This window comes from Fusarium redolens, assembly GCF_020744475.1.
Source record: "Fusarium redolens strain MPI-CAGE-AT-0023 chromosome Unknown BKA55scaffold_48, whole genome shotgun sequence".
Lineage (NCBI taxonomy): Eukaryota > Fungi > Ascomycota > Sordariomycetes > Hypocreales > Nectriaceae > Fusarium > Fusarium redolens.
The window spans coordinates 44,558-68,993 of record NW_025763711.1 but is presented as its reverse complement, the minus strand read 5'-3'; the positions used below and the strand labels follow the sequence as shown (position 1 = coordinate 68,993).

General features: G+C 37.1%; 5 protein-coding genes across 5 annotated transcripts; 3 read left to right on the top strand and 2 right to left on the bottom strand.

The window, feature by feature from the left end:
- Positions 1-170: 170 nt before the first annotated feature.
- BKA55DRAFT_293129 (uncharacterized protein) lies at positions 171-2,290 on the bottom strand. Its single transcript, XM_046185556.1, has 2 exons — positions 2,048-2,290; positions 171-1,972 (listed from the first exon to the last, which is right to left on the bottom strand). The coding sequence occupies exons 1-2, from the start codon at positions 2,146-2,148 to the stop codon at positions 406-408; spliced, it is 1,668 nt and encodes a 555-aa protein (XP_046040682.1). The 5' UTR covers positions 2,149-2,290; the 3' UTR covers positions 171-405.
- Positions 2,291-2,673: 383 nt separating this feature from the next.
- On the top strand, positions 2,674-4,602 carry BKA55DRAFT_682013 (beta-lactamase/transpeptidase-like protein; the record flags this gene model as incomplete). The annotated part of the gene is made up of 4 exons (XM_046198282.1): positions 2,674-3,205; positions 3,259-3,396; positions 3,450-3,720; positions 3,777-4,602. 4 exons carry the CDS (start codon positions 2,674-2,676, stop codon positions 4,600-4,602), a joined length of 1,767 nt encoding a protein of 588 aa, XP_046040681.1.
- A 1,792-nt stretch (positions 4,603-6,394) lies between these two features.
- Positions 6,395-8,117, top strand: BKA55DRAFT_698840 (general substrate transporter; the record flags this gene model as incomplete). Its single annotated transcript, XM_046200559.1, has 2 exons — positions 6,395-6,650; positions 6,706-8,117. 2 exons carry the CDS (start codon positions 6,395-6,397, stop codon positions 8,115-8,117), a joined length of 1,668 nt encoding a protein of 555 aa, XP_046040680.1.
- A 474-nt stretch (positions 8,118-8,591) lies between these two features.
- On the top strand, positions 8,592-8,750 carry BKA55DRAFT_531375 (uncharacterized protein; the record flags this gene model as incomplete). The annotated part of the gene is made up of 1 exon (XM_046189223.1): positions 8,592-8,750. The coding sequence occupies one exon, from the start codon at positions 8,592-8,594 to the stop codon at positions 8,748-8,750; it is 159 nt and encodes a 52-aa protein (XP_046040679.1).
- A 12,214-nt stretch (positions 8,751-20,964) lies between these two features.
- Positions 20,965-21,927, bottom strand: BKA55DRAFT_531357 (uncharacterized protein; the record flags this gene model as incomplete). Its single annotated transcript, XM_046189222.1, has 1 exon — positions 20,965-21,927. The coding sequence occupies one exon, from the start codon at positions 21,925-21,927 to the stop codon at positions 20,965-20,967; it is 963 nt and encodes a 320-aa protein (XP_046040678.1).
- Between the last annotated feature and the right edge of the window lie 2,509 nt (positions 21,928-24,436).

Sequence of the window (24,436 nt, the reverse complement as noted above, 5' to 3'; positions counted from 1 at the left end):
ATAAAAGGAAAGATCAGCTCCAACAATACATACCGTGCGTGAGGCCCTTTCTGAGCCACTGTAGCGTTGCACATGAAACTGCGCCTTGACACAAAGCGCTTACAGCTGGAACTTGGACCAATCCTGGGAAGTATGTGACGTGGGGGCTGCAACGCTGACTCCATGTGCAGCTTGGCAATAAGGCTGAGCGAAGATACCAAGACTTCTGGGGCGGGGTGTAGCGGCTGGGGGCTTTCAAGCTGTCTGCAGCGGCAACAGTATTTCTAAATAAATAGAAATTTGCTAAAGTTTCTCTGAGGATCTGGAAGTAGTTACCGATATCTTGGCCAATGCAATACCAACAGCTCAATCGTCACAGGGAGGTGTCATCCGAGCAGGCGTCAAAGTAGTCCGATGGAAAAATCATCACCACCGTATTACCCTTCCCCGCCCAGCGACATCGTTGAGTTTCTCCCGCCACGTCCGTAGGACAACACGCGCCTCTCTTCTCCCCGTAAAAACAAATGTAATGTTAAATATGCGAAACATTGGATTGATCTCCTCCTCTCCTTCATGCCCAACGGTCTCAGTATCCAAGCCTTGCTCCACTAAGTATTCCCAAGCCGCCTCTCTCTCTCTCTGCATAATCGCTTCGGCAAGACTTGCAGAGATGACACTATCCCAACCACCCTCTAGCCGCGGGCGCCGGAGAAGATCCACAGCACGCTGGCGGGTTGCCTGTCCGATGCCGCTGTGAGCGACTAAGAAGAGTTGCTGAGTGTAAGATACCCTGCGAGTCTTGATAGGATCAAGATCCATGATTTCTTCAGCGAGGTCAACTATAGAGGTGTACAGGTCAGGCAAGCCATGTTGACGATCGACCATGTCAGGCTCATCGGGATCTTGAATAAGTAGGAGACGGTTGGTGTTATACAAGAGGCGCAAAGGGAGAATAGTATGCTCTTCTAATTGGGTTGCAGGTCCTGAGCTTCGGGCTATGTCATATTGGAACATGCTGATTGCTTTCCTGATTTCGTTGAAGCATCGTGTATGCACCTCCTGTCGCGCGACCAACATGGACAGCCCTTCAGGTCCGGACTTGCCAGTCTGAAGATCCCCGAGATGTTTGGCATGCTCTTGGGAGAACAGGACTAGTCCACTCATCAAAGACTCTGCAGCGCGATAGGCTTGGTTAACGTCTTCTGATGTTAGGCGGGGCGAGGACCGTGGCGCTGTATACGATCGCCATGCGTTGAGCGTCTTGTTTTGTGAGAGCAGAGTCAGATTACCGGTAATGCCGCCATTATCAAGTGCATTTGCATGAAACTCAAGGTTGATCAGAATAGACTGTATCGGAGCAAGTGATACCGGAACTGGTACAATGGTAGTCTCCTGGACTTGGTCCTGCTTTGAAGTTTTGGTGCCATGGTCCTGAAGCTCGCGGAGGAGATTGCATCCAGCCTGGAGATGTATGCGCGTCTGATCATGAAGCCCTTTTATAGTACATACATATGTGAATATAGTACTCACAACAAGTGCTCTCCACCGATCTGCATGTCTCGGCGATCGTGACTCGGTGAGGCAGTGGATAGACGAGTTGAACTGTTTTAGAGCAAATATGCTCCGCGACCCGAGTCCATTTTCTGCAAAGTCCTCATGGGCAGAACCAAGGCTGACAACGGCGTGCCAGATGGCTGCATCAGAGAGACAGACGCGGGGCACTTCGGCAAGCCAGAAGTCGGCGTAGAAAGCGCCGGCGAGGGATGGGGCTGTGACTTCAAGGAAATAAGTGTAGCTGCGTACTTCCTCGGGGCTCTGACGTGGTAGGATAAGCTTGAGATCGGCGACAGGGCTAGGAGAGTCAGAGTGTAGGGGGGATGGTGATGAAGATGGTGACAGGGACGAGGAAGACGTGTAACCGTCGCATGTTCGGCCAGTAGAGGTACACCGATTACAGGCAGGTTTACCTTCATCGCACCGTACCCTGCGGATCCTATCATGCATGCATGGTCAGTGCATCAAGTTTCTGCGGCGAAGTATCAAGGATGAATCAAGTAGGGCAACTGACTTGCAGGTTCGACAGCCCGTCCTGGCCTTGGTGTGATAGGCTCGCCGCCGCGGTCGACTTGCACCAGTCGCAGTGGCCACTTCAGACCCGACGTTAGCCATGGCGACGGTATCAAAAAATGTCAGCCAATGCTTTAACTTCAAGTAAATGCATCAGTCACTTTTTGTTGTGCTGTGATTTCTGCAGAAGTTTTCAAGCCGAAGACAGAAGAAAAGAAGACTCGTTCCGCTTGGTGATCCTAACATCAGGCCTGAGCTAAAGAGCGGGGATACAGCTTGGCGCGAGTTGAATTAAACGAACCGGCCAATCACAGCTAAGCTACGACCAAGATAGACGCTGATTGGTTCGTTTCCTCGTACAAGAAATACAGGGCATATCCGGCACTGTCATCTTGGCATGTCAAGTTATAATGAATGCCTGCGAGGCTGAGTTCCTGTCTCTTGAACGAGCCAACCACTCAGATAGCTTCTTGCATCTTCCAAATTGGTCATTGGGTAGATCTATGTATTGTTGCCTCGCGTTGACGCGGCCCCTATCTACATGCCCATAGTATAAAGTGGAAGATCTCACCGTCTCTGCAATGGTTATTTCTTATTCCATAATCACACTATACTCTAGTTTTGACCATGCACCATCTTAATATCCTTCTATCCCTCGGCCTCGCTGTCCTCCCCCAGCAGGCCCAGGCGCAACAGAGTCCCTGTCCTCTCTTGGGCGCCATCTTTCCGCCCGTCCAGCACCCGCTAAAGTCCAATTCTTTCTCAAACACCATCGCCCACCTCAACACCATCTTCAAGAATCTCGATAAAAACGGCACCCTTGATGAGTTCAACACCACTTTCTATGTCCAGGCCTTCTCCGCTTCAGACACTCTCTTCCAGCATGGATACATCCCTTCCTCTATGAAGGGTTTCCTAACCTCAGGAACGCTCAATGAGAATACTATTTTCCGCATCGGGAGTGTTTCAAAGCTTCTTACGGTTTATAACCTCCTCGCTGAGGTGGGAATGAAGCGTATGAATGATCCTGTCACCAAGTGGGTCCCTGAGCTTGCGCGTGCCGCCAAGAAGAACAAAGGTGATCCTGTCCGCAGAGTCCAGTGGGATGAGGTTACTATCGGGCAACTTTCCGGGCATTTATCAGGCATTAGTCGGAACTGTAAGTGCTGCTCCAATTAGCATGGAATACAGCTCTCCTAACCTCATATATAGTCGGGCTCTTTGACGTGAGTTCTTTATTCGAATCCACTCACGAGAACCCCGAAAAATATGGACTCCCTGTCCTTGACAACAAGGAGAAGCTAAATTGCAGCATCTCAGATCCATCCCTAGGACCTTGCTCCCGTGAGGGTATGCTTACTATCCATCCCCGATTGGCCGCATGTGCTAATATTTGTCTGCAGAGTTCTTCCAAGGCATTACTGCTAAAACTGCCTTCCCTATCACATCCACTGGAAACACCCCCGTGTACTCTAACATGGCATACCAAATTCTCGCCTACGCGCTAGAGGGTATGACCGGAAAGTCTTTCGAAAAGTCCATCAAATCCTCACTCCTCGATCCTCTTCGTATGAAGCGTACAACCCTGGAGGCCCCCAAAAACAAGAAAAACGCCATGATACCCGAGAATGAGCTGCTCTCCTGGTGGAATCTCACCACAGGCGACGCTAGTCCGTAGGTGTCTCCCTGTTTCTCTCCTGTTTCTGTTTTGCAGGGCTAAATCTTGACAGCTATGGCGGCATGTTTTCTACGGCTGCAGACCTCACACGCCTCGGCCAATCTATCCTCAAGTCTTCAATCCTTGACCCCGCCACCACCCGCTCCTGGCTCAAGCCTATTACTCATACCGCGGACCTCTACATGTCCGTTGGAATGCCTTGGGAGATCCGCCGCATGCACCTCCCCCTTGGTCGCAGCGGTACGCGGATCGTCGATCTCTACACCAAGAATGGCGCCTTAGGACTTTACACTGCGATTCTTGTCCTTTCTCCAGACCATGAGATCGGCTACGTGGCGCTTATTGCAGGGCCTGGTCGTGCCGGTTTGCTGAGCTACCTTCCCGAACTTCTCACGGAGACACTGCTGCCAGCGGCTGAGAATGCGGCGCGTGAGACGGCCGTTGCGCGGTTTACAGGCACTTTTAAGGGTCCTGAGGAACATCTGACGGTCGCAATGGACGATACACTCGTGGTGCGTAACTGGACCCGTGGGGACGTCGATGTACTAGCCATGCAAGCTGCTATGCAGTATCCGGGGCTGGAGGTATCAGTTGTCCTCAGGCTGTACCCAATGGGATTAGAAGGGAACGGAAGAATGTCTTTCAGGGGTGTCTTTGAGGTAAATGCGGTGGGTGATTCGGAAGCACAGCCTGATGCGAATGCGACAGAGGAAAGTGCTGGTCCTTTCAGTGGTGGCTGCTTGTCATGGGGAGGAGTGGACTCCCTGACCTATGGTAACATTGGGATTGATGATTTTGAGTTTGAGGTTGATCAGAATGGCAAGGCAACTGGACTGACTGCAAGAGTCATGAGAGAAACTCTCAAGAAGGTTTCTTGAGTCTATTTATATATACAGGACTCTGATGTTGACAGTACTGTTATTCTAGCTTTAGAAAAAGCTGCCTTCTTTTCCATGTTCGATTTAGTTTTCCTTTTGCTATTTTTAATATATCTTCTTTTCTTCTTTTATTTTCTTTTGAAGATTTCCAATTGAACATCGACACAAACACTTTGGTCATGCCAGGGACTTCAGGCCATCTGTTCATAGTCCACTGGCTCACATGCGACAACGGAAAACATTATTTCAAAACTCCAAGAGATTGACATTAGCTCGCAACTGCCGACAGGTGCTGAACTCTTTACTGTAATGACCGATGCTTCTGGGAACATTTGGTTCACCACTGGACAGCTCACTGCCGCATCGGCAAGCCAGTAGACTGACACTGTTATTAGATGTATTGACAGGAAAAGCCGTCAGGTCTACCAGACTCGTTTCACAAACCAAGTCGTTGAGAACGGGTTTGCTGTTAACGGAAAAGATGTCTATCTTGTCACTGGACCTGCCGGCACCGCTGCTGATGCCATTGGTTTTGCCTGGTCTCTGAGCTGGTCGTTCTGGATCAGAGAAACGCGCATCAATGTCTATACCAGTGGCGTCTGTAAATTTTCTTGGAATCTGGATATCCGAACTGAAGCACCTGCCACCCTTTCTACACGGAGTGGGCTTATACACACAAGACAATAATCTCGCCGCGGATGGCCAATATGACTGGTATGTAGCGACAATTGATCTTCGAACAGGCGAGGAGAAATGGAGAGTCAGAACCGGAGCTGGCGGGAGGTTTAATGACGTCGCTCTTATAGCCCAGATGGAAAGTTTATACAAGCTGTTATTGGAGGCCCTGCTATTGTAAAGGATAGCCAGTTATATAATAAATTAACTACTTCTTTCTACATACCGTCGCATTCTTTCAGGTAGTCTTTAAGACATTTTCTAATATAAGGGAGAATTTAAAATTTCTCATCTCGCAGCTTCCGATTTCTTGGCCAAATCACAGAATCTTACATAACCGATAATCCAGGGATGATCTTCCTACATTCTATTAGCCTGATTGGTTTAATGATAGTCGCTGCAGCTAGATTCTGATCTACATTACATGTCTATGTATATAAATTCCTGATCTCAATAGCAAGGTGAAGGAAAAGGTGTCAGGTCGTGGGTCACTGGGGTCTCAGCGATGCCTGCGTGATGTAGTGCCCTTACGGTGAAGGATATTGTTAGGTAACTTTTTTTTGACGCTAAGGACCTGTGCTAACTAAAGGGGGTATTATTCGGCCTGGGGGCAAGGGCCGTGTTTGTGGTTTTTACCCCGTACAGCTAGACTAATTGGAGACATAGAAATGGTGGGAAGTGGCTCCCCATGGGGAATGCGGGTGTATTGCCAGGCTAAACAGCCACCGACGAGGGCATTAGCCGAACTGTTAAGTCTATTGGTTTGAAGGAAGAGGGGGATCGTTTCGCTTCAAGGAAAACTTGAGAAAATGATGCGTATCGGGCCGACATAGACCCTGGATCAGTCCAGACTATTTCCTAGCTCATCTCGTGGGCTGATGTCTAATCCGAATAACTTCCCATCTGTCGTGGATCAAAGCTTGTTGTAGTTTAGAGTCATGGATTGTTGTTGGACACACGGCTCGGCGATATTGATGAACATGTTATCCATAAGCATATATAGAGATGCATCTCCCAACTCATTGCTAACGCTTCGATTAACAGAATCATCACATTCAATCACATTATCTTTCCTCCTCTTACAGTTGTACCAAGATCCAGCAAGCATCTCTACAAAATGGAGAAGAAGGACACCAGCTCCATCCACCAGGTCGAGCTGCAGACGGCCTTGACCGAAGTTGCTAAGACAGCAACAATCCATGACTCTAAACTACAACATGCGGCAATGGAGGGTGCGGCAGATGAACACGAACTTTCCATTCCGGACGCCATCAAGGCTTATCCTCAGGCTATCATGTGGGCACTTGTCTCGTCTACCTGCGTTATTATGGAAGGCTATGACACGAATCTATTGTCCAACTTCTTTGCTTATCGTGAGTATAAAGGATCGAGATGCAGGAAAACATGTTGCTAATCATGTGCCATTAGCTTCATTCCTCATTAAATACGGACGGTATGTTGGGGTTTCTCCCGAAGTCCCAACTGGATATCAGTTGACTGCTGCTTGGCAAGCCGGACTGTCACAGGGTGGTAGTGTTGGCTCCATCTTTGGCTGCCTCATCAGCGGGTATCTTGTGACCAAGTACGGTTCCCGAAAGGTACAGCTAGGAGCCCTCGTTGCTCTTTCGCTTGCCATATTTGTCGTCTTCTTTGCTCCGAGTCTGCCTGTCCTCGTCGTCGGTGAAATTCTCTGCGGCTGCCCGTGGGGTATCTTGGCAACCACCGCTCCAGCATATGCATCCGAAGTCCTCCCAACAAGCCTCCGAACTTACATGACATCCTACACGAATATGTGCTTCATCATTGGTCAACTGATCTCTGCGGGTGTGCTCAAGGGCCTCTCTACCCGTACAGATGAATGGGGTTACAAGATTCCTTTTGCCCTGCAATGGATCTGGCCTGTATTCCTCATTCCTCTCATCTGGATGTCTCCAGAGTCACCTTGGTACTTGGTCAGAATGGGCAGACTTGAGGAAGCTGAACAGTCTCTCCGTCGTCTGCAGTCTCCCAAAGAAACCAACATCGATCCTCGCAAGACTCTCTCCACCATCGTATACACCAATAATCTCGAGCAGCGTCTGAATGTTGGAACGAGCTATTGGGACTGCTTCAAGGGCACTGAGCTTCGTCGCACCGAGATTGCCTGCGTTGTCTTTGCTGGCCAGATTCTTTGCGGAATTTGTTTCGCCTATAACAGTTCCTACTTTTTCTCCCAAGTCGGTCTGGGCACGAGCACGACTTACTCTCTCGCATTGGGTGGCACTGGACTCGCCTTTTTCGGTTGTCTTGTGAATTGGTTCTTGCTCATGCCGAACTTTGGCAGGCGGACAATTTACGTCTGGGGCATGGCTGGCATGTGCTGCGTGCTCATGATCATCGGTATCCTGAATGTGTGGACTCATATTCACGCCGTTGCTATGAGCCAAGCCTGTCTAACCTTACTCTGGACCTTTATCTTTCAACTCTCTGCTGGCCAGCTTGGATGGGCACTTCCTGCTGAGATGGGTTCTACAAGGCTGCGGCAAAAGACAATTTGTCTTGCCCGAGACTCCTCCAACATCATGGGTACAATTGGTGGCGTTTTGCAGCAGTATTTCATGAATCCCCAGGCCTGGAACCTCAAGGGATACACAGGGTTTGTCTGGGGCGGCACTTGCTTTGGCATGTTTGTATGGAGCTACTTCCGGCTACCTGAGACCTGGAACCGCTCGTACCATGAGCTCGATGTCCTTTTTGCTAAGAAAGTACCAGCACGCCATTTTGCTAGTACTACTGTAGATCCCTTTGATGTTGATGCTATTGATGGAATTACCGGCAAAATCACTACTCAAGCTGTCTAAGTGGTTGAGATAGCAGGCAACAAACCTCAACCAATACAGCATAACACCTTCGGGTAGTGCGAGGTGTAACAGTGTTTGTCTTCAAAGTTGTCTGCTTGTTTTTCTTATCGAGGTTATTTGATCCTTATCTGTAGTAGATAGTATCGCAACTGACTAAGTCCGTCTACACTACTGCTATCTATCTTTGTCCTTTATGTTCCATTTACCTTGTAATACCAAGCTTTAAAATAATTTGCGTACAAATCTAGTACCAGAGACCTAGATGCATTTAAACAGTAACCATTAGCATCAAATAGCTAGACAGACTGGTATTAACAAAAAGGAACTCATATAACAACATGCTCCATTTTGGTCGTGTATTTGTGAGTATCAGTCTTGTCATGAGACTAGACCCATTTGTAAAACTTGCACGATGCGTACCAACTCAACTAAAACAAATCTACATTATCAGTCATCAAACGTAGTCTACTCATGATGTCGAGAAGAAAGGCGAATGCCAATAAGCAACATGTTTTCAACTTCGATGATCACACAGGCCGACCAGCCAAGATAAGCTGTAGTGCTCACCTAAGAGATATCCTACCATCTCTTTCAAGTTTATGCTTATATTTTATTTATCTAGATTTTCCTTAAGATAATCTTAATCTAAGACTTCTTTAGGACTTACAGGAAGGGGATAATAATCCTTTTTAATTTAAGATAGTCTATATCCCTAGTGCTACTAATATTAACTATGCCTAATATTACTAGGATAAATTTAAGGCCTATAGTAATATATTTTAATAGTTTTAAGAGATCTAGAGGGCTTATAAAGAATAGGAGGATTAGGATAAGGATATTTTATACATAATTAAGCAAGAACCCTATAATAAGCTTCCTGGCCTTATCTTATTATATAAGTATATATATATAGCTTGTTATAGTATTATTAGTTTATATAAGGATCTGGTATAAAACTATTATAATAATAAGGAAGTATTTAATATTATTTAATTAGATCTAATAATAGTTCTTAAAGATTATAGGCCTAGTAAAAAGATAAAACTGCAAGAACTTATTAAGACAATATAGGCCTAAAATTATTTAGTATATTAGTATATAAATATTAAGGCTATAGTTTAAGGAATCTCTTAAAATTACCTTAAAAGATACTTTTACTTCTTTATATAAAAGGTTATAAGTGCTAATAAAATAATTACTTAGCTTCTTAGTAAAAATATAATAAAGGGGTTTTTTTTTTTTTAAAGAAATTCTTAAGTATATAGATTTATTAGCTAAGGGTTAAGGCATATTTTAAATAACTCTATACTTATGCCTAATATACTACTTAAAATATAATTAATATTAGCTTAAAATAATAAAGAAACTATATATAAATATAATTTAAAAGTGTTATGACCTATGCAGCTATATTACGTGGCCCCTATAATTTCCACTAATTAATATAGGATTACTTCTCCCTATAATAATCCTCTTCTATTAGATTACTTAAATCACGGCGGTCTAAGGCTGGATTACTATAAATCACTAGCAATCCTTATAAATCTAACCCTTAGATTACTTTTATTCTCTATTAAGCTATAAGGCTACCTCTAATATATAAATTATATTTATTAATACTTTTATAAAACTTAGCTTATTAGCTATTAATAAGACTTTTTTATATTAATAAGCCTAATAAGTATTACTTAATTATTAAGAGATATAATAACTAACTTACTTAATATAATGCTTTATATAATCTTTAAATATAAACCTAATATAAACTAGTTTCTCTATTTAAAACCTATAACTATTATATATTAATAGCTCTTATTTAAAACATACTGCATTAATAACTAAGTAATATTATATTATTAAGATATCTAGCAATACCGGCCTAGCACCTCCTTATACTAGAGCACTACCTAGCGCCACTAAGATAATAGCTAAAGTTTAATAGCTTCGCAATACTATCTACACTCTACAGGCTTAGGTAAATGCATATCCTGCTATAACTGCTAGCAAAGGCAATAACAAACAGGACCTTAGAGAGGCACTTAAGCCTCCTAAGCCAGAACCCTTTAGAGGCTAAGCTGCAGATATAATCCCATTCCTAACCTAAATAAAGGCTCACTTCTGCCTCTATAAGAATAAACTAAATACCCTTATAAAGAAACTCCTATATACTATAAGTCTAATTTAGGGAGATATAAAGGATTAGTTTAAACCTATTTTAAGAGACTTCCTTAAAAATAAAAAAGATATATAAGATTAAGATACTTAGAATATCTTTAGAAACTAGGGAAATTTTAAATAAGCCCTTAAAGATAATTTCAAAGTAGTTAATAAAGAATAATAAGCTATAGTAAAACTACTTATACTTAAGTAGCATAAGTCTTATATAGCTTACTTTACTAAGTTTAAATAGCTTATATCTAAGACTAAATAAGATAATAAGGCTTTAATAGAAATCTATTATAAAGGACTAAAAGAAGAAATTAAAGATAAACTATACCTAGCTAATAGGCCTAAAGAAGGTCTAGTAGTATATATTACTATAGCTATTAAGATTAATAAATAACAATATAAATGCAAAAAAGAGAAAGTAAACTATAAATAGGGTAATAACTTTAATCTATATTACCCTAACTAGTAATATAATAATAATAACTAAGGTAACTCTTAAAACTAAGGATAGTAATAAGGCAATTAATTAAATAACACCTTATATAAAACGCAGTTAAGACCTATAGTACTTAAAGCTATACAACCAGGTAACTATAATAATCAGCAGCAAGACATATCTAGATATAAGTATTATAACTGCAACCAGTTTAGACATATAGCACGATATTGTCCGGAGCCCAGGAAACCAAGAGACCCAAACCAAGGTAAGCAAACTCTAGGACTAATTAGATAATAAGACCCTTAGATAGCTATATGAACATAAATACTAGGAGTAACCAAGAATAGTTATAATGTTATAGGCCTTAGGGCAATAAAGAAACCAGAGTGGAAGCCATACCCGGACAGCTCGGTCAAGGAACTACAAGACCTATTCCTTATATATAATAAAGCTATAGAAGCCAGCGCTATAATTAAAGGAAGGTATTCCAAAAACATAGAAAGTACCAAATTCAAGGAATAATAAATAGCTTACTATTAAACTAAGAAAGATAGATAAGAGAATAACCTAATATACTAAGCTAAGGAAAATACTTAGTATTAAGAAAACTACTAAAAATAAAAGCTTGGAGAACCTTAAACCCTTAAAGTTATTAGAGAAAGAAAGGCACCCATCCTTAATACAGATAAAGAAGCCAAGTTAACTAGTAAGATAGATAATATTCCTACTAAGGTTATAATAAATAAACTATAGATAAAAGAAGAAACCTTTAATAAGGAATAAGAAGTAGGAAATAAAATATATACCTATTACTATTAATACTCTTGAAATATAAGACATAGAGGAGGCGTAGCGCAAGTAACTGCATAATACCTACATAAGGAAGATGAATGACTTAAGAATAAGTAAAAGCAAATATATAAACCACTATTCAACGAAGTCGGGATAAGGATATATCTCTTACTAGAAGATAGATATATATAAGGAGCTAGGGAATACAGAAATACCTAAGAAATTAAAACAATATATATCAGAGCTTATTATATTAATAATGCTATAAATTTACTATATAAGGAAAAGAAATTTAATAAACAAGATAATATTAAAACTCTTCCTACTTATAAAGAATATATAGAAATCTTATAGATATTATGTAAATTATATTAATATAAAATATATAAACAAGCTAAACTTAATAATAATTATTTCCTTATAATAATACCTAAAATACCTAATAATAGACCCTACTTAAGAAATAAAATAAAGGGATACTTAGTATATATATAATATAATAACCTTAGAGTAGCAGAACTATAATTCAATATAGCATACTACTAACAGATCTATAAAACTAAGGAACTACTAAAAGGAATTAAGCACTCTTAGTAGCTAATTAAAGAAGCTAAGAAAGAGTTTAAGGAAGCAACTTAAGGAAAGTATGCCTAAAAGAAGGCAGAAATAATAAAATAACACTAAAAATAAAAGAAAGAATACTAAGAATAGATTAGTAATAGATAATATAACTACTTAATAAAAAAACAAATTAATAATAAATAAATTAATTACTTAATAAGATAATTAATTATAAGTAATATAAACTTAGAAACTACTAAAGAGCTATAAGGCTAATAGGAAGCTAATAGACTTTACCTATATAATAACCCTATAAATCCCCAATAACTTAATAAGATTATAACTATAGAAAATACAGATAATAATAAATTATTACTAAAAAAGAAATATATCTTTAAACCTATTAACCTTAAGAAAGGATTTAATCAGGCCCTAACTAATAACAAATAATCCAAATAAGGAATTATAATAGATAAATAAGATATAGAATTAGAAGAATATTTCCAGCAATAATTATATAATAAAGAATTTATTAATAACTGCCCTAACAGAGAAGGGTATAATAACAGCAAATGCAAACAGATATACCGAGATATATTAGGAAAAGTTATATACTATCTATAATAAAGCATTAGATAGGCAAAAAGTAAGGATAAGAATAACTTAGACTAATAAATGCTTTAAGATTATATAAAGAACTTATATTAAAATGCCTAATATTAAAAGTTTAAATTAAGGGAAAATAGCTAGATACCTAGATTAATTATAAAGCTAAATAAAACTTTATTAACCTAGAAATAGTTATATAGCTAAAATTACTATAGAGAAAGAAATAAAAACCCTACCTGCTAATTAATATAAAAGGATAATTATTTAATTATAATAATAAAATTATAAATTAAGAGATTAATTACCTTAAGGTCTTTATCTAAGGAAAAAATTAAGGAATAAATTTTAATATCCTTCCTCTAGATAAGGAAGTTAATATCCTCTTTAATATAAATTAGCTATAAAAGAAAAACCCTTATATTAACTAAAGGACTAGCTAAGTTACCTTTTCTAATAACGCTAATAGTAATAATAAAACAATTATAATAAATAATAAAAAATCTTAAACCCTAACTAAAGAGGATAATAAGGAAAAGCATAAAGTAAAGAATTTACTACCTCTAATAAGAGCACGATATAAGTATATAAAAGGCAAGAAATAATAAAACTATTAAATCCTAGGTCTCCTTAAAACCTAGCTATATAACCTAGATAAATAATTAAAATTGCAAAAATAACTTAAAGAAAGAAAATAGTAAAATAGACTTAAGAATATTCTAGAGGAATATTATATTTATAAGAAACTATTTAAAAAAGAACTTAAAATAAAGGTATTATAATACAGCTGCTAGGATTATAAAATATAGCTTAAAATAGATAACTTACTATTTTAGAAAATTTATAACCTTAATAAAAAAGAACTTATTACTTTAAAGGAATACCTAGAAATAAAACTAGTAAAAAGAAATATTAAGATATTTATATTACTAGCAGGATTTCTAGTAATGTTTATTCCTAAGAAAAACAGAAAACTATAACTTATTATAAACTATAAGAAGTTAAATGCCCTTATAATTAAGGATAAGACCCTACTTCTACTTATTATAGAACTTAAGGACTATCTATAAGGCAAATAGATTTTTATTACTCTAGACCTTAAGGGAGCTTATAACTTAATCTATATTAAGGAAAAAGATAAATAGAAAATAGCATTTAAAACCAAGTTTAAACTCTTTAAATATTTAATAATACTATTTAGACTTATTAATATACCTATAATATTTTAATAAATAATTAATAATATACTTTAATAATACTTAAATATTTTTATAATATACTACCTAAATAATATCTTAATCTTCTTAAATAATAAAAAAAAATATAAGAAATATATCTATAAGGTTTTAAAAGCCTTATAAGATACTAACTTACTAATTAAACTAAAGAAGAGTTACTTTTATATAAAAAAAATAGACTTCTTAAGATATACTATTACCTTAGGCAAAATTAGAATAGAATAGAAGAAAATATTAGTAATAGCAGACTAGCTATAACCTAAAATAGTTAAAGAAGTATAAAGCTTCTTAAGGTTTACTAACTACTATTAACAATTTATTAGAGATTTTAGTAAAATCGCAAACCCTCTTATAAAACTTATAAAGAAAGATAAAAAGTTTATATAAAGGCAAGATATATAGGCAGTATTTAAAGTATTATAATAAGCCATCCTTAATAAACCTATACTAGTTATATTCAACCCTAATAAGGAAATAAAACTAAAAACTAACTTATTAGACATTGCATTAAAAGGATAAATAAGTTAATATAATAACTAAGGCAAACTATACCTTATTACATTTTACTTACATAAGCTATATAAAGCAGAACTTAATTACCCTATTTATAATAAAGAGTTTCTAGTAATTATTAACTACTTTAAGGAGTTTAAATACTACCTTATAAGAAATATATACTAAATCAAAGTCTATATTAACTACTAGAATATTTTATACTTTACTATAATATAAGAACTTAACTAATAATAATTATATTATATTAAATACCTTTATAAATTTAACTTTATAATTATTTATAAAAAAGGATTAAATAATAAAAAAGTAAATATAATTAGCAGATAACCAGACTATAATACCAGCATACCTAAGACAAAGGAACAACTCTTAAAAAAGAACTAGAAAAGAAAATACTAATTTACCTAACTAATATAAATATTAGGATAAATATAAGCAGTAGAAACTAAAGAAATCCTAAGAAAACCAGAAGAATTTATCTAGGAATTCTATATATACCTACTATATAAATACTAAGGAGTTATTAAGACTTTAAAATAACTATTATAATAAGGATACTAAATAATAAGAAAGATAATAGAAAAGGTTATTAAATAATATAACCTTTATATAAAAATAAAAGCATAATAACATAAACTATATAAAGAACTATAACTAATAAAAGTTATAAAATAACTATAAAGCTTAATTATAATAAACTTTATAACTAAGTTACTGCTATTAGAAAAACCCTTAACTAGGATTTTCTATAATAGTATTATAGTTATTATAGACAGACTTATAAAGTTTTTAATTTACCTACCTTATAAAGAAGTAATAGATATAGAAGATATAATATATATCTTCTATAATAAAGTAGTAAGAAAACGAGGACTACTAAGAGAAATCCTAACAGATAGAGGACTAATATTTGCCTTTAAATTCTAGCAATTACTTATAGCATATATAGGAGTTAATTACTAACTTATAATAGCTTTTAGACTATAAGCAAATAGCTAAATAGAATAAATAAATTAAATATTAAAGTAATACTTATAATATTATATTAACTATAAATAAGATAATTAGGTTAAGAAGCTACTAAGCGCCTAATTAGCCTATAATACTATATATAATAAGAGCATAAGACTTATACTATTTAATATAAATATTAGATTTATACCTAATATATATTATAATACTTAAGAACTTAAGAACGTAAACCTAGTAGCTATAATTATAAGTAATAAGCTAAGAGAAATATATAATAAACTTAAGATAGAATTGGAATTTATTAGGAAAAGGATATAAAGATATTATAATCCTAAAAGGTTAAAGGGACTAACCTTTATAAAGAGAGATATAGTCTACCTATCTACTAAAAATATTAAAATAAATTAACTAAGTTATAAACTAGACTATAAATACTTAGGACTAGTTAAGATTAAATAAAAGATAGGGGAAGACTAATATAAACTAGATTTACCCCTAAATATTAAATATTACCTAATTTATTATATCTTAATGCTAGAATTAGCTGCTAATATAATATATATTAAGACCGGCAATAAACTATAATAAATTACAGGACTAAAGGTATATAAAGTAAAGGAAATTAAAGATATATAAAAAATTAATAGATAAAAAATATATTTAATTAAATAGAAAAACTACCTAAAAAGCAAAAACATATAAGAACTAATAAAACACCTTACTAATACCTAATAACTCCTAAAGAACTTTTACTAACTATATTAAAAAGCAAAGGATTAAAAACCAGGTTTTAATTAATAACATCAGCACTGCCAAGAGACTAAACATCTAATACCGCCATATCCTCCTCTTAAGTAATAATATTGCCTATAGAAGAATTTATACTATTAATAATAGATTAAATACCCTATTTACATAATAAACGCTTTTAATAATAAATATAAGATAACCTTATAATAGCCTTATTAACTTCTTATTAAGCCTTAAGAAGTTTCTCCTTAGCCTCTTCTTTTACCTATTCCAGACAGTTAAACTCCCGATTTAAATAAAGAACTAAGAAACAGTTAGTAATAGGCAGTAATAATAAAGAAATAATATATAATAAGCAATTATAATACCAAAAGCATTATAGGATTAACCTTACTAAGTATACTTAAAGTAATAAGAAGAATGCTTAATTATTTTATAATAAAGGCCTTTAGCCTTATAGAAAGAATAAGGCATAATATTAAAATTAAATTTTATAATTAAATCTACTAAATAGATATACTTTAAAGTCTTATAAGATTTTAACTAAAGATTCTATAATATAATAATTAGTAAGGTATGCTAGGAAAATAATTAAGGAAAAGAGTTAATACTTACTAAAGCTTAATATAAGAATAAGGAGATATATAAGTCTTAAAAATAAGACCTAATAAAGGGGAGATATTATATTATAACCTATATAGCTATATTATATAGCCCTTATAATTTCCACTAATTAGCATAGGATTACTTCTCCCTATAATAATCCTCTTTTATTAAATTACTTAAATTACGGCGCTCTAAGACTAGATTACTATAGATTACTAGCAATCCTTATAAATCTAACCCTTAAATTACTTTTATTCTCTACTAAGCTATAAGGCTACCTCTAGTATATAGACTATATTTATTAGCACTTTTATAAAACTTAGCTTACTAGCTATTAATAAGACTTCTTTATATTAATAAGCCTAATAAGTATTACTTAATTATTAAGAGATATAATAACTAACTTGCTTAGTATAACGCCCTATACAATCTGCAAATATAAACCTAGTATAGACTAGTTTCCCTGTTTGAAACCCACGACTATTACAAAAAGCACTTTATAATATTCTTATTTATAGCATCCCTGCTTAATATTACTTAGTCTCGGCAAGGCTATTGTTTTTTATTAATATTAATAGCAAGCGCGTATATTGCAATTAATCTTTAAATTATTTATTATTATGCTTCTACTAATAGGATAGCTGCAAAAGGGCCTAGTTTTGGGCCGCTCTATCTTGTTACGATTCGTGCCCGTAACAGCGCTATAAGGCTCTATAAGCAGCTGAATGCACTACTGTAATTGCTATAATAGCAGTTATAGCCCGATCTTTTGCCCTGTGGCGTAGTGGTTAGGTGCAGCCGTTACATTTACTATATAACCTTATCTGTAATTATAAACTATTAGTCTAATTCTAGGGAATCTAATGCTTTAAATTTTACATTTATATGCCGTTTTATATAAATAAGAAGCTAGTCTGAGTTTAGGTAAACCTAAAATATTAAGTCTTATAATAATATATATAGCTCCTCTTTACTTATAAGTTAATAGCCTTTTAGTACTTTATTAACTACCTAGGCTTTAAATTTATTATTTTATTTATATATCTATTCCTTAGGCTAACCTAGAGGTGAATTTGTATCTTTTAGATAAAGAGCTATTAGCTAGAAATTTGCCTAAGAGGTTATATATTTTTTTTAATTTTTTTTTTAGATTTTAAATTATCTTTATTATTAAATCTCGTTTTAAACTTATACTTCTGTAAACTTACTTATATATTATTTCTTTAGACTTAAGATCCCTTTATTCTGGCTATTTTATATATAGTTATCCTTATTATATTTAGGATTAATAAAGGGCTCTTTATAGACTTAGAAGCTATATAGTAGTTTAGACTAATATTTAGTTTTCTTATTAATATAGTTACATAAAGGATTATATAGAGCTATAATATATAAAGTACTTTAAGTCCTTAGAAAGTTATTATAATTAAGGTAGAATGCATCTTAATATAAATAATACCTCTGCGATATAGACTTCTAGATAGTTTTGGCATTCTTAGGACCTTAGGAATTTCCTAAGGCTTAATAAGTAAGCTAAGGTTATAAGGTATAATAGGTTAAGAAGAATTAAATAAGATATTATCTTCTAAGTCTCTAAATTCTAAAAGACTCCTTTTACTCCTTTTAAACTCTATATCTTAAAGATATAAAGCTTTATTATTATTAAATTTACTATACCTATAATAATTATATTTATTAGCTAAGTATAAGATAAGAAATATATTAATATAGTTATTATTATCTATAACCTTAGAGAACTATTACTTATTAGCTATATAGGCTTTAAAGAAAGACTAGCTACTCTCTATATATACTAATTCTGTAAATTAAGAATTGGCTTATTACTTTATATTAGTAGCCTTCGGGGTTAGGGGCGAGGCTTATAACTCTATATATACTAGTATTAAGGACTAGAAATAAGGCATTTAATTTATAAAGGTAGCTCTTAGGGTTTTAGGGAGATCTATATAAATAGCCTATAAAGTTAGAGGAGAAGATAGTAGCTCTGTGGCTCCTGCTTCTGTATATTAATTATAAGCCAGTTACTCTATAAAGGTAGCTATTAAATTAAAAAGAAAAGAAGAATAATTAAAATAGTTTATCTCTTTTTGCACTTAAAGATTAATATTACTATAAAATATAGATAAGAAAGAAAGAAAGAAAGTTAAGAATATATAAATACCTAGGAGGTTTATATACCTTAAGACTTAAGTAGCTAGTGCTTTCTCTATTAGCTATAGCATATTAAATTATTAAATAATAAAGGATTTCTATTTAGTAGTATTAAAGGTTTTTTATAATAGCTAAGCAGAGAGTTACTACTAGGCCAAGGAATGCCAGGTCTTAAAGATATATATATATTTAAAACCCTTTAGCAAGTATATAATAGGCAGTACTATATAATAACTATAGCTTTGCCCCTGCTGCTAGTTTATAACCCCTATTAGTAAGGCAGAATCTGTTTAATATACTAAAAGAAGTAGCTTATAATATCTATTAGACTATTACCTCTATTATATAATTATAGTAAAATGAAATACTTAATATTAGGATATAGGTTTTTAAGAGTATTACTTAACTAAGGCTGCAAAAATAGAGTCATAGTTAGGAAGTAATTAAGAAGATGCCGTTTCTATAGGGTGAAACCCTAAAAGGTATAAGATAATAAAGCAGGATTTATTATCTTAGAGATAATAAAGGATGCTTACTAGCCGTCATGCCTAAATAAACGTCTTTAATAAGTCAAATACCAACTTTGCAATAGAACCAGCCTCCAGAGTTATGTAAGCTTTTGATCCTTCATCCGTCCCTGGCTCAGTCCCAACTAAAGGGCGGTTAGTGACGTATAGCATCACCTTTTGTTACTTGGTTACACAGGCAAGCACCTTAAAGGGAGAATAGTGTCAGGTCACCCAAAGCTAGTTACCAACCAGTGATCTTCATGTTTCTTGTCCTATCATCCGCTACTCTAAAGCAGATCCCTCTCCTATAAGATGACTGGTTTGCATCTGCAAGGTTTCTAACCTACCTGTTTTACCCAGGCCACTCGACATGAGGAATCAGAAGCTACTTGATACGTCACAAACCTAATCGGGATACTGGCTATCGGTGAGGCGGCTGCTTTAGCCTATTACACGCCAGCTGTCCTAACAGGTTGAATGAGCTCAAAAGGATCAAAACAAGGATAATGCATATCCTTGAGATCTCTAAAACTGTCTTAACCCTTGGGCTGCCTAAATGTCTGGGACAGCATTTTCCACCAGCTAATTCCTGAGATTAAAACTATCACACTGGTCAACTACGCTGCTTGACGCGAACTAGACCATCTGCAAAGGCACTAAAAACTCGTGGACGTAGTTTGAACGCAAGGAACAACTTGGTTGTCGTAGAGCAGCCAAACGACGCGAGGGATAAGGTTAGGGATCCTGTCGGTTAGAAGGTGATGGTGTCTTATAGCACATGCGGGGCATAACAGCAGTGCAAATATGTGAGTTAGCGTCGATTTATTAGTCTTGTTCTCTCGGCCATCAGAATCCTCTCGCTTTTCTCCGCTTTAGGAGGCTTTTGCCAATGCTCTTATGACGGTGTCACGGTGACATTGTATCACAAGCCTCTGATCGTGGTCTCCAATCGTGGTCTCGGAACGTGTTCTCCTCAGCCCTTACAATGCCACCCATGACTCACAAAGGATTGTTCGATTGACATAATTCACATGTGCCATTGCCGTTATACATGTTGAAGAGAAAAACTATCTTTTACTCTTTCTTCAGCCTTTAGAATTACGTAGCCATTGGATCGGAATGCGGGGAATAGGGTGACGCAGTTTTGCAGAAGGGTTAAACTAGATGGGCAACTACACGCTATGATGCTTGATTGGCGGGGAAGGACAATCCTGCATCTAGCCAAACCCAGAAAGACTGCAAATCGTCAGGCATGTGAAACAGTCCCCTCTCAGCCTGTCCCCACTTCACGTATATTGTAGGATTTCTTATTCTTATCTCCGAAAACAGGACTAAGTCTGGATGTGTAACATGAAGTACAACGCTCCAAATACATGTTTTTTCTTTTTCTGTTCTTCTTACCCAGACAAAGACGACAGATGCACTCTTTAATTTAATTCCTGAAGGAAAATACTGCGTCCCCTGTTCAACCAACCACAAGACCCTGTCTTGCGTTTTGGACAAGAATGATGTCAATGCTATGATGCGCCTGAGAACGTGGTGGTATAGCCCTGTGTTAGACTATATAACTCCATTAACCCTCCTTGTGAACAATCGTTGCCACCAATGCCATTACCCTGTGGGATTGTGGTGTCCATGTCGTTGGAAGAAGACGTATTTATCTTCAGGATATCCACTGATTTGTGTGCTTTACTCCTAATATACTGTTGAATGAGAGCGCAGTCGCAGTCGCTATGTCTCAAAATCTCTGATTTGAGGTGGTAAATTAGCTCAATGAGGTCGTTGTAGCAAAAAGAGAGTTGCTGATGCCGACCTTCCAATACTTCCACCTCAGAGGCCAAAGCGTTTTCTTGATCCTGCTTGCGAGCACGACACTTGGCAGCAGCGTGTCGGTTTCGTTCCAAAGCATTCAGATACTGTCTATTCTTAGTATTATTCAACTGCGTTCTCCTTTCTTGTGGACTCTTTGTGTCGCAAAGCGGCTGCCTTTGTCTGGGCTTTCTCCCGCGTGCTTCCTTCTTGTACGGCTCCAGCGCCGAGTGAGCGCGGTTTAGATCTGACGCTTTCAAGGAATCTGGACTTCCTTGACTGTCGTGGTTTTCGCTAAAATTTGGTGTAATGTTCTCTCCCGTGGGAGTCTCTTGTATTGGATAAATGAATTCAGAAGACTGCTGGACTGTGTATGATGCGAATGATGGTTGCACACTACTAAAGCCAGTTTTGTCCAAGAGGCTGTTAGGAATTTCAGTATTCCTGGGCTGTTTGAAGTCTGGCGTTGAGGGATGCGAGCCTTGAAAACTTGTGGAGTTCGTGGTAAGAGACCCAGAAGAGGAGGCAACCCAATACCATGGAAGTAGGCCATCTGGTATATCTTGCCATGCAAGGTCAAAGCAAGACTGCTCCACTCCAAGCTCATTATATCCAAAGAAAGAAGGCGTCCTAAAGTAGCCAGCGTCTTCTGTGACATCTGTGAAGGCCATGGCTCTTTGTAATATGGGCTTTGTTATTCCGCCACTTGGAACTCTGGTGATCTTCTTTGGGAGAGGAGGTGCGTAGGAGAGGGTTCAATGATCCGGATTTAAATTCCTATCGGCTCAGCCACTCGCTGGATTCGTGGTAATCGGTTCTGTGGGCTTGGGTGACTGGCTTGGCTAAAACCCAGCGTTCTACATGAAAATTCAAGGTTATCAAGCAACTGGGCGAGGCGATCAGATTATAATAATGAAAGCTACCTTTGGCAGATTATACACTAACTTCTTAGAGACAGGGATCAGCTAAACTCCAATTCGCTTTCATGGGTATTTAAATTTTCTGTTTCAAACTAATGACAGCCCAAAAGATCCGGGAAGCCGTTTCTGCTCAATTAAAGGTGCTTATCTTCACTGCCATTTGCTGAGTGAAGACCTCGGCTACGCTGCACCGTGCCCAAAATGTTATAACAGGTCAAGACTGTGTTCTGGATCCTGGACCCTAGGACCTGGGCATGAGTGACATCATACTTCAACTTGACAACAGTTATTCTTATCGAGTCTCACAACTTCGGCATTTCAATATCGTCTGTTTGACATCGGCCTCCGTTGATTTTATTCACAATTGATGAAGGAAAAGCTCATCGAATAAACATATCAACTCATTCATACGAGAACCAACAGACTCATTACGTGTGATTTGATGCTGGATGGTTATAGTGAGATTGCATTTTTCTGTTCTTGTCGGCCTGCATATACCGAGCCACCGTTTGCAGTAGGGGCCAGATTAACGCCCAAGAACACACCATGATGATCTAACGCAGTATATCGACATCGGGGACCGAGGTTCCATCTCCGATATTGTTGATTTAAGGGTAGATTAGAGAAATCAGCATGTACTAATACAGTGCCGCTTAAAGTTCGGTTGTCCATCCGATCCGCATACGCTTTTTGACTCTGAGCGCACGGACTGTATCTGGGGTGTGATGTGATGTATTGTGAAACTGCCTAGCTCTTTTCGAACAAGCACATAAGCTGTCAGCAAGGATCAGTAAATAATGTGCGAATAGGTAGGTGCAAGGCTACTGTGTAATTAACGTGCCCCGTCAGATTCTCATCTATGGGCGAAGGCCTGGCGTGATTGCCGTCTGTGTTTGTGATTGTTTGTGATTGTGATAGTGGCTGGAAGTTTGTGGGATAGAAACAGGGGTTTGAAACTGCTGAAATGCACTCGAGATTATCCGTGGCTGAGGTTGGCAAGGAGGTTGTTGTTGGATGTATTTGTTTGGTCAATGCCGTAAATCTTGATGCTGGAGGGAAGCGGCAGTTGTGTGGGCCACGTACAGGGATGCATGCAGTGGAAATGATGAGGTTGGTGATGGTAGAGAGAATCCAACTTGTCCGGCACTCAGTCTTAATTTATCGGATTTTTTTTTTCTTCACTAGTTTTTTTATAATATCTTTTTCATTATCAATTATTATTATTATTTTTAATATAAGTTTATTATATATAATTAGCTTAAGTTAAATATTAATTATAATATATTTAACTTTAGGGTTACCATCCACAACCCCTCTTTCGGCATAACCCCTCTTTCGGCAAGCAAAATAAAAAAGCCACCACCAAAAATCAACAACTTCACTTACACAGAACTTGACCGAATTGATAGAAATCCGTGAAATTTTTCGTTTCATAAATCATAAATAGGGTTTATCTATTGTACTCTGGTTTTTTTCGCCACCCGCCGCGACCGCCTGGGTGGTTGGTGGGGTATGTTTTCCTCTCTGACTTCGATGACAGAACCAGCCTCCGATTCTGACTCTTGCTCGCTTGAAGAGACAAATTCCACCCCAACAGGCATATAACGAGTCGCCCCTTCTGGTATGCACTCTTTACTAGCTAGAGTCTCTCCAAGAGTCATAAAACGTTTGTTAGGATTCGGCACCGCCTTCCTCTTCTTCCCTCTTTTCAGCCGAGCCAATTCTTCCTCTAGGCTGGCAATCCTCTGCGTATGCGCCGCTACTGTCTGCTGTTGAGCTTCAAAGCCCTTGGCTATCACGTTATACCGTCTCCGCGTCTTTGGTGTTTTGTTCAACCCAAGGTCACGAATTTGACGGCTCGTCTGTGGCGTATCGTCCGAGCCAAGATAAGGCCTGGGTTCAGGAGTCACTCTTGGGTTGCCGTTTGGCCCATCTTGTTGGATTTCAGGGTGCCGTAACGCTTTCGCACGTGAAATTGGCCAGTTCCCAGTGACCCTCCAGCCAGACAGTATGTTCTTCTTGGTCATTCCAACTCGGCGAGCCTTGGCGTAGGCCCTGATGAAATTGACCTTGTCCATTGGAGCGGAATCAGTCAACGAAGCGAACTTTTCCAACTCTCGTCGATATGCAGCCTTCGACGCATTAAATACTCCATTGTCCAGTGGCTGGAGTCCATGAGAGCAGTGTGCTGGTAGATAGCAGCAATAAACGTTGTTCAAAAAGCACGTGGCCATCCATTCATCCTTCCATCACTCAGCAC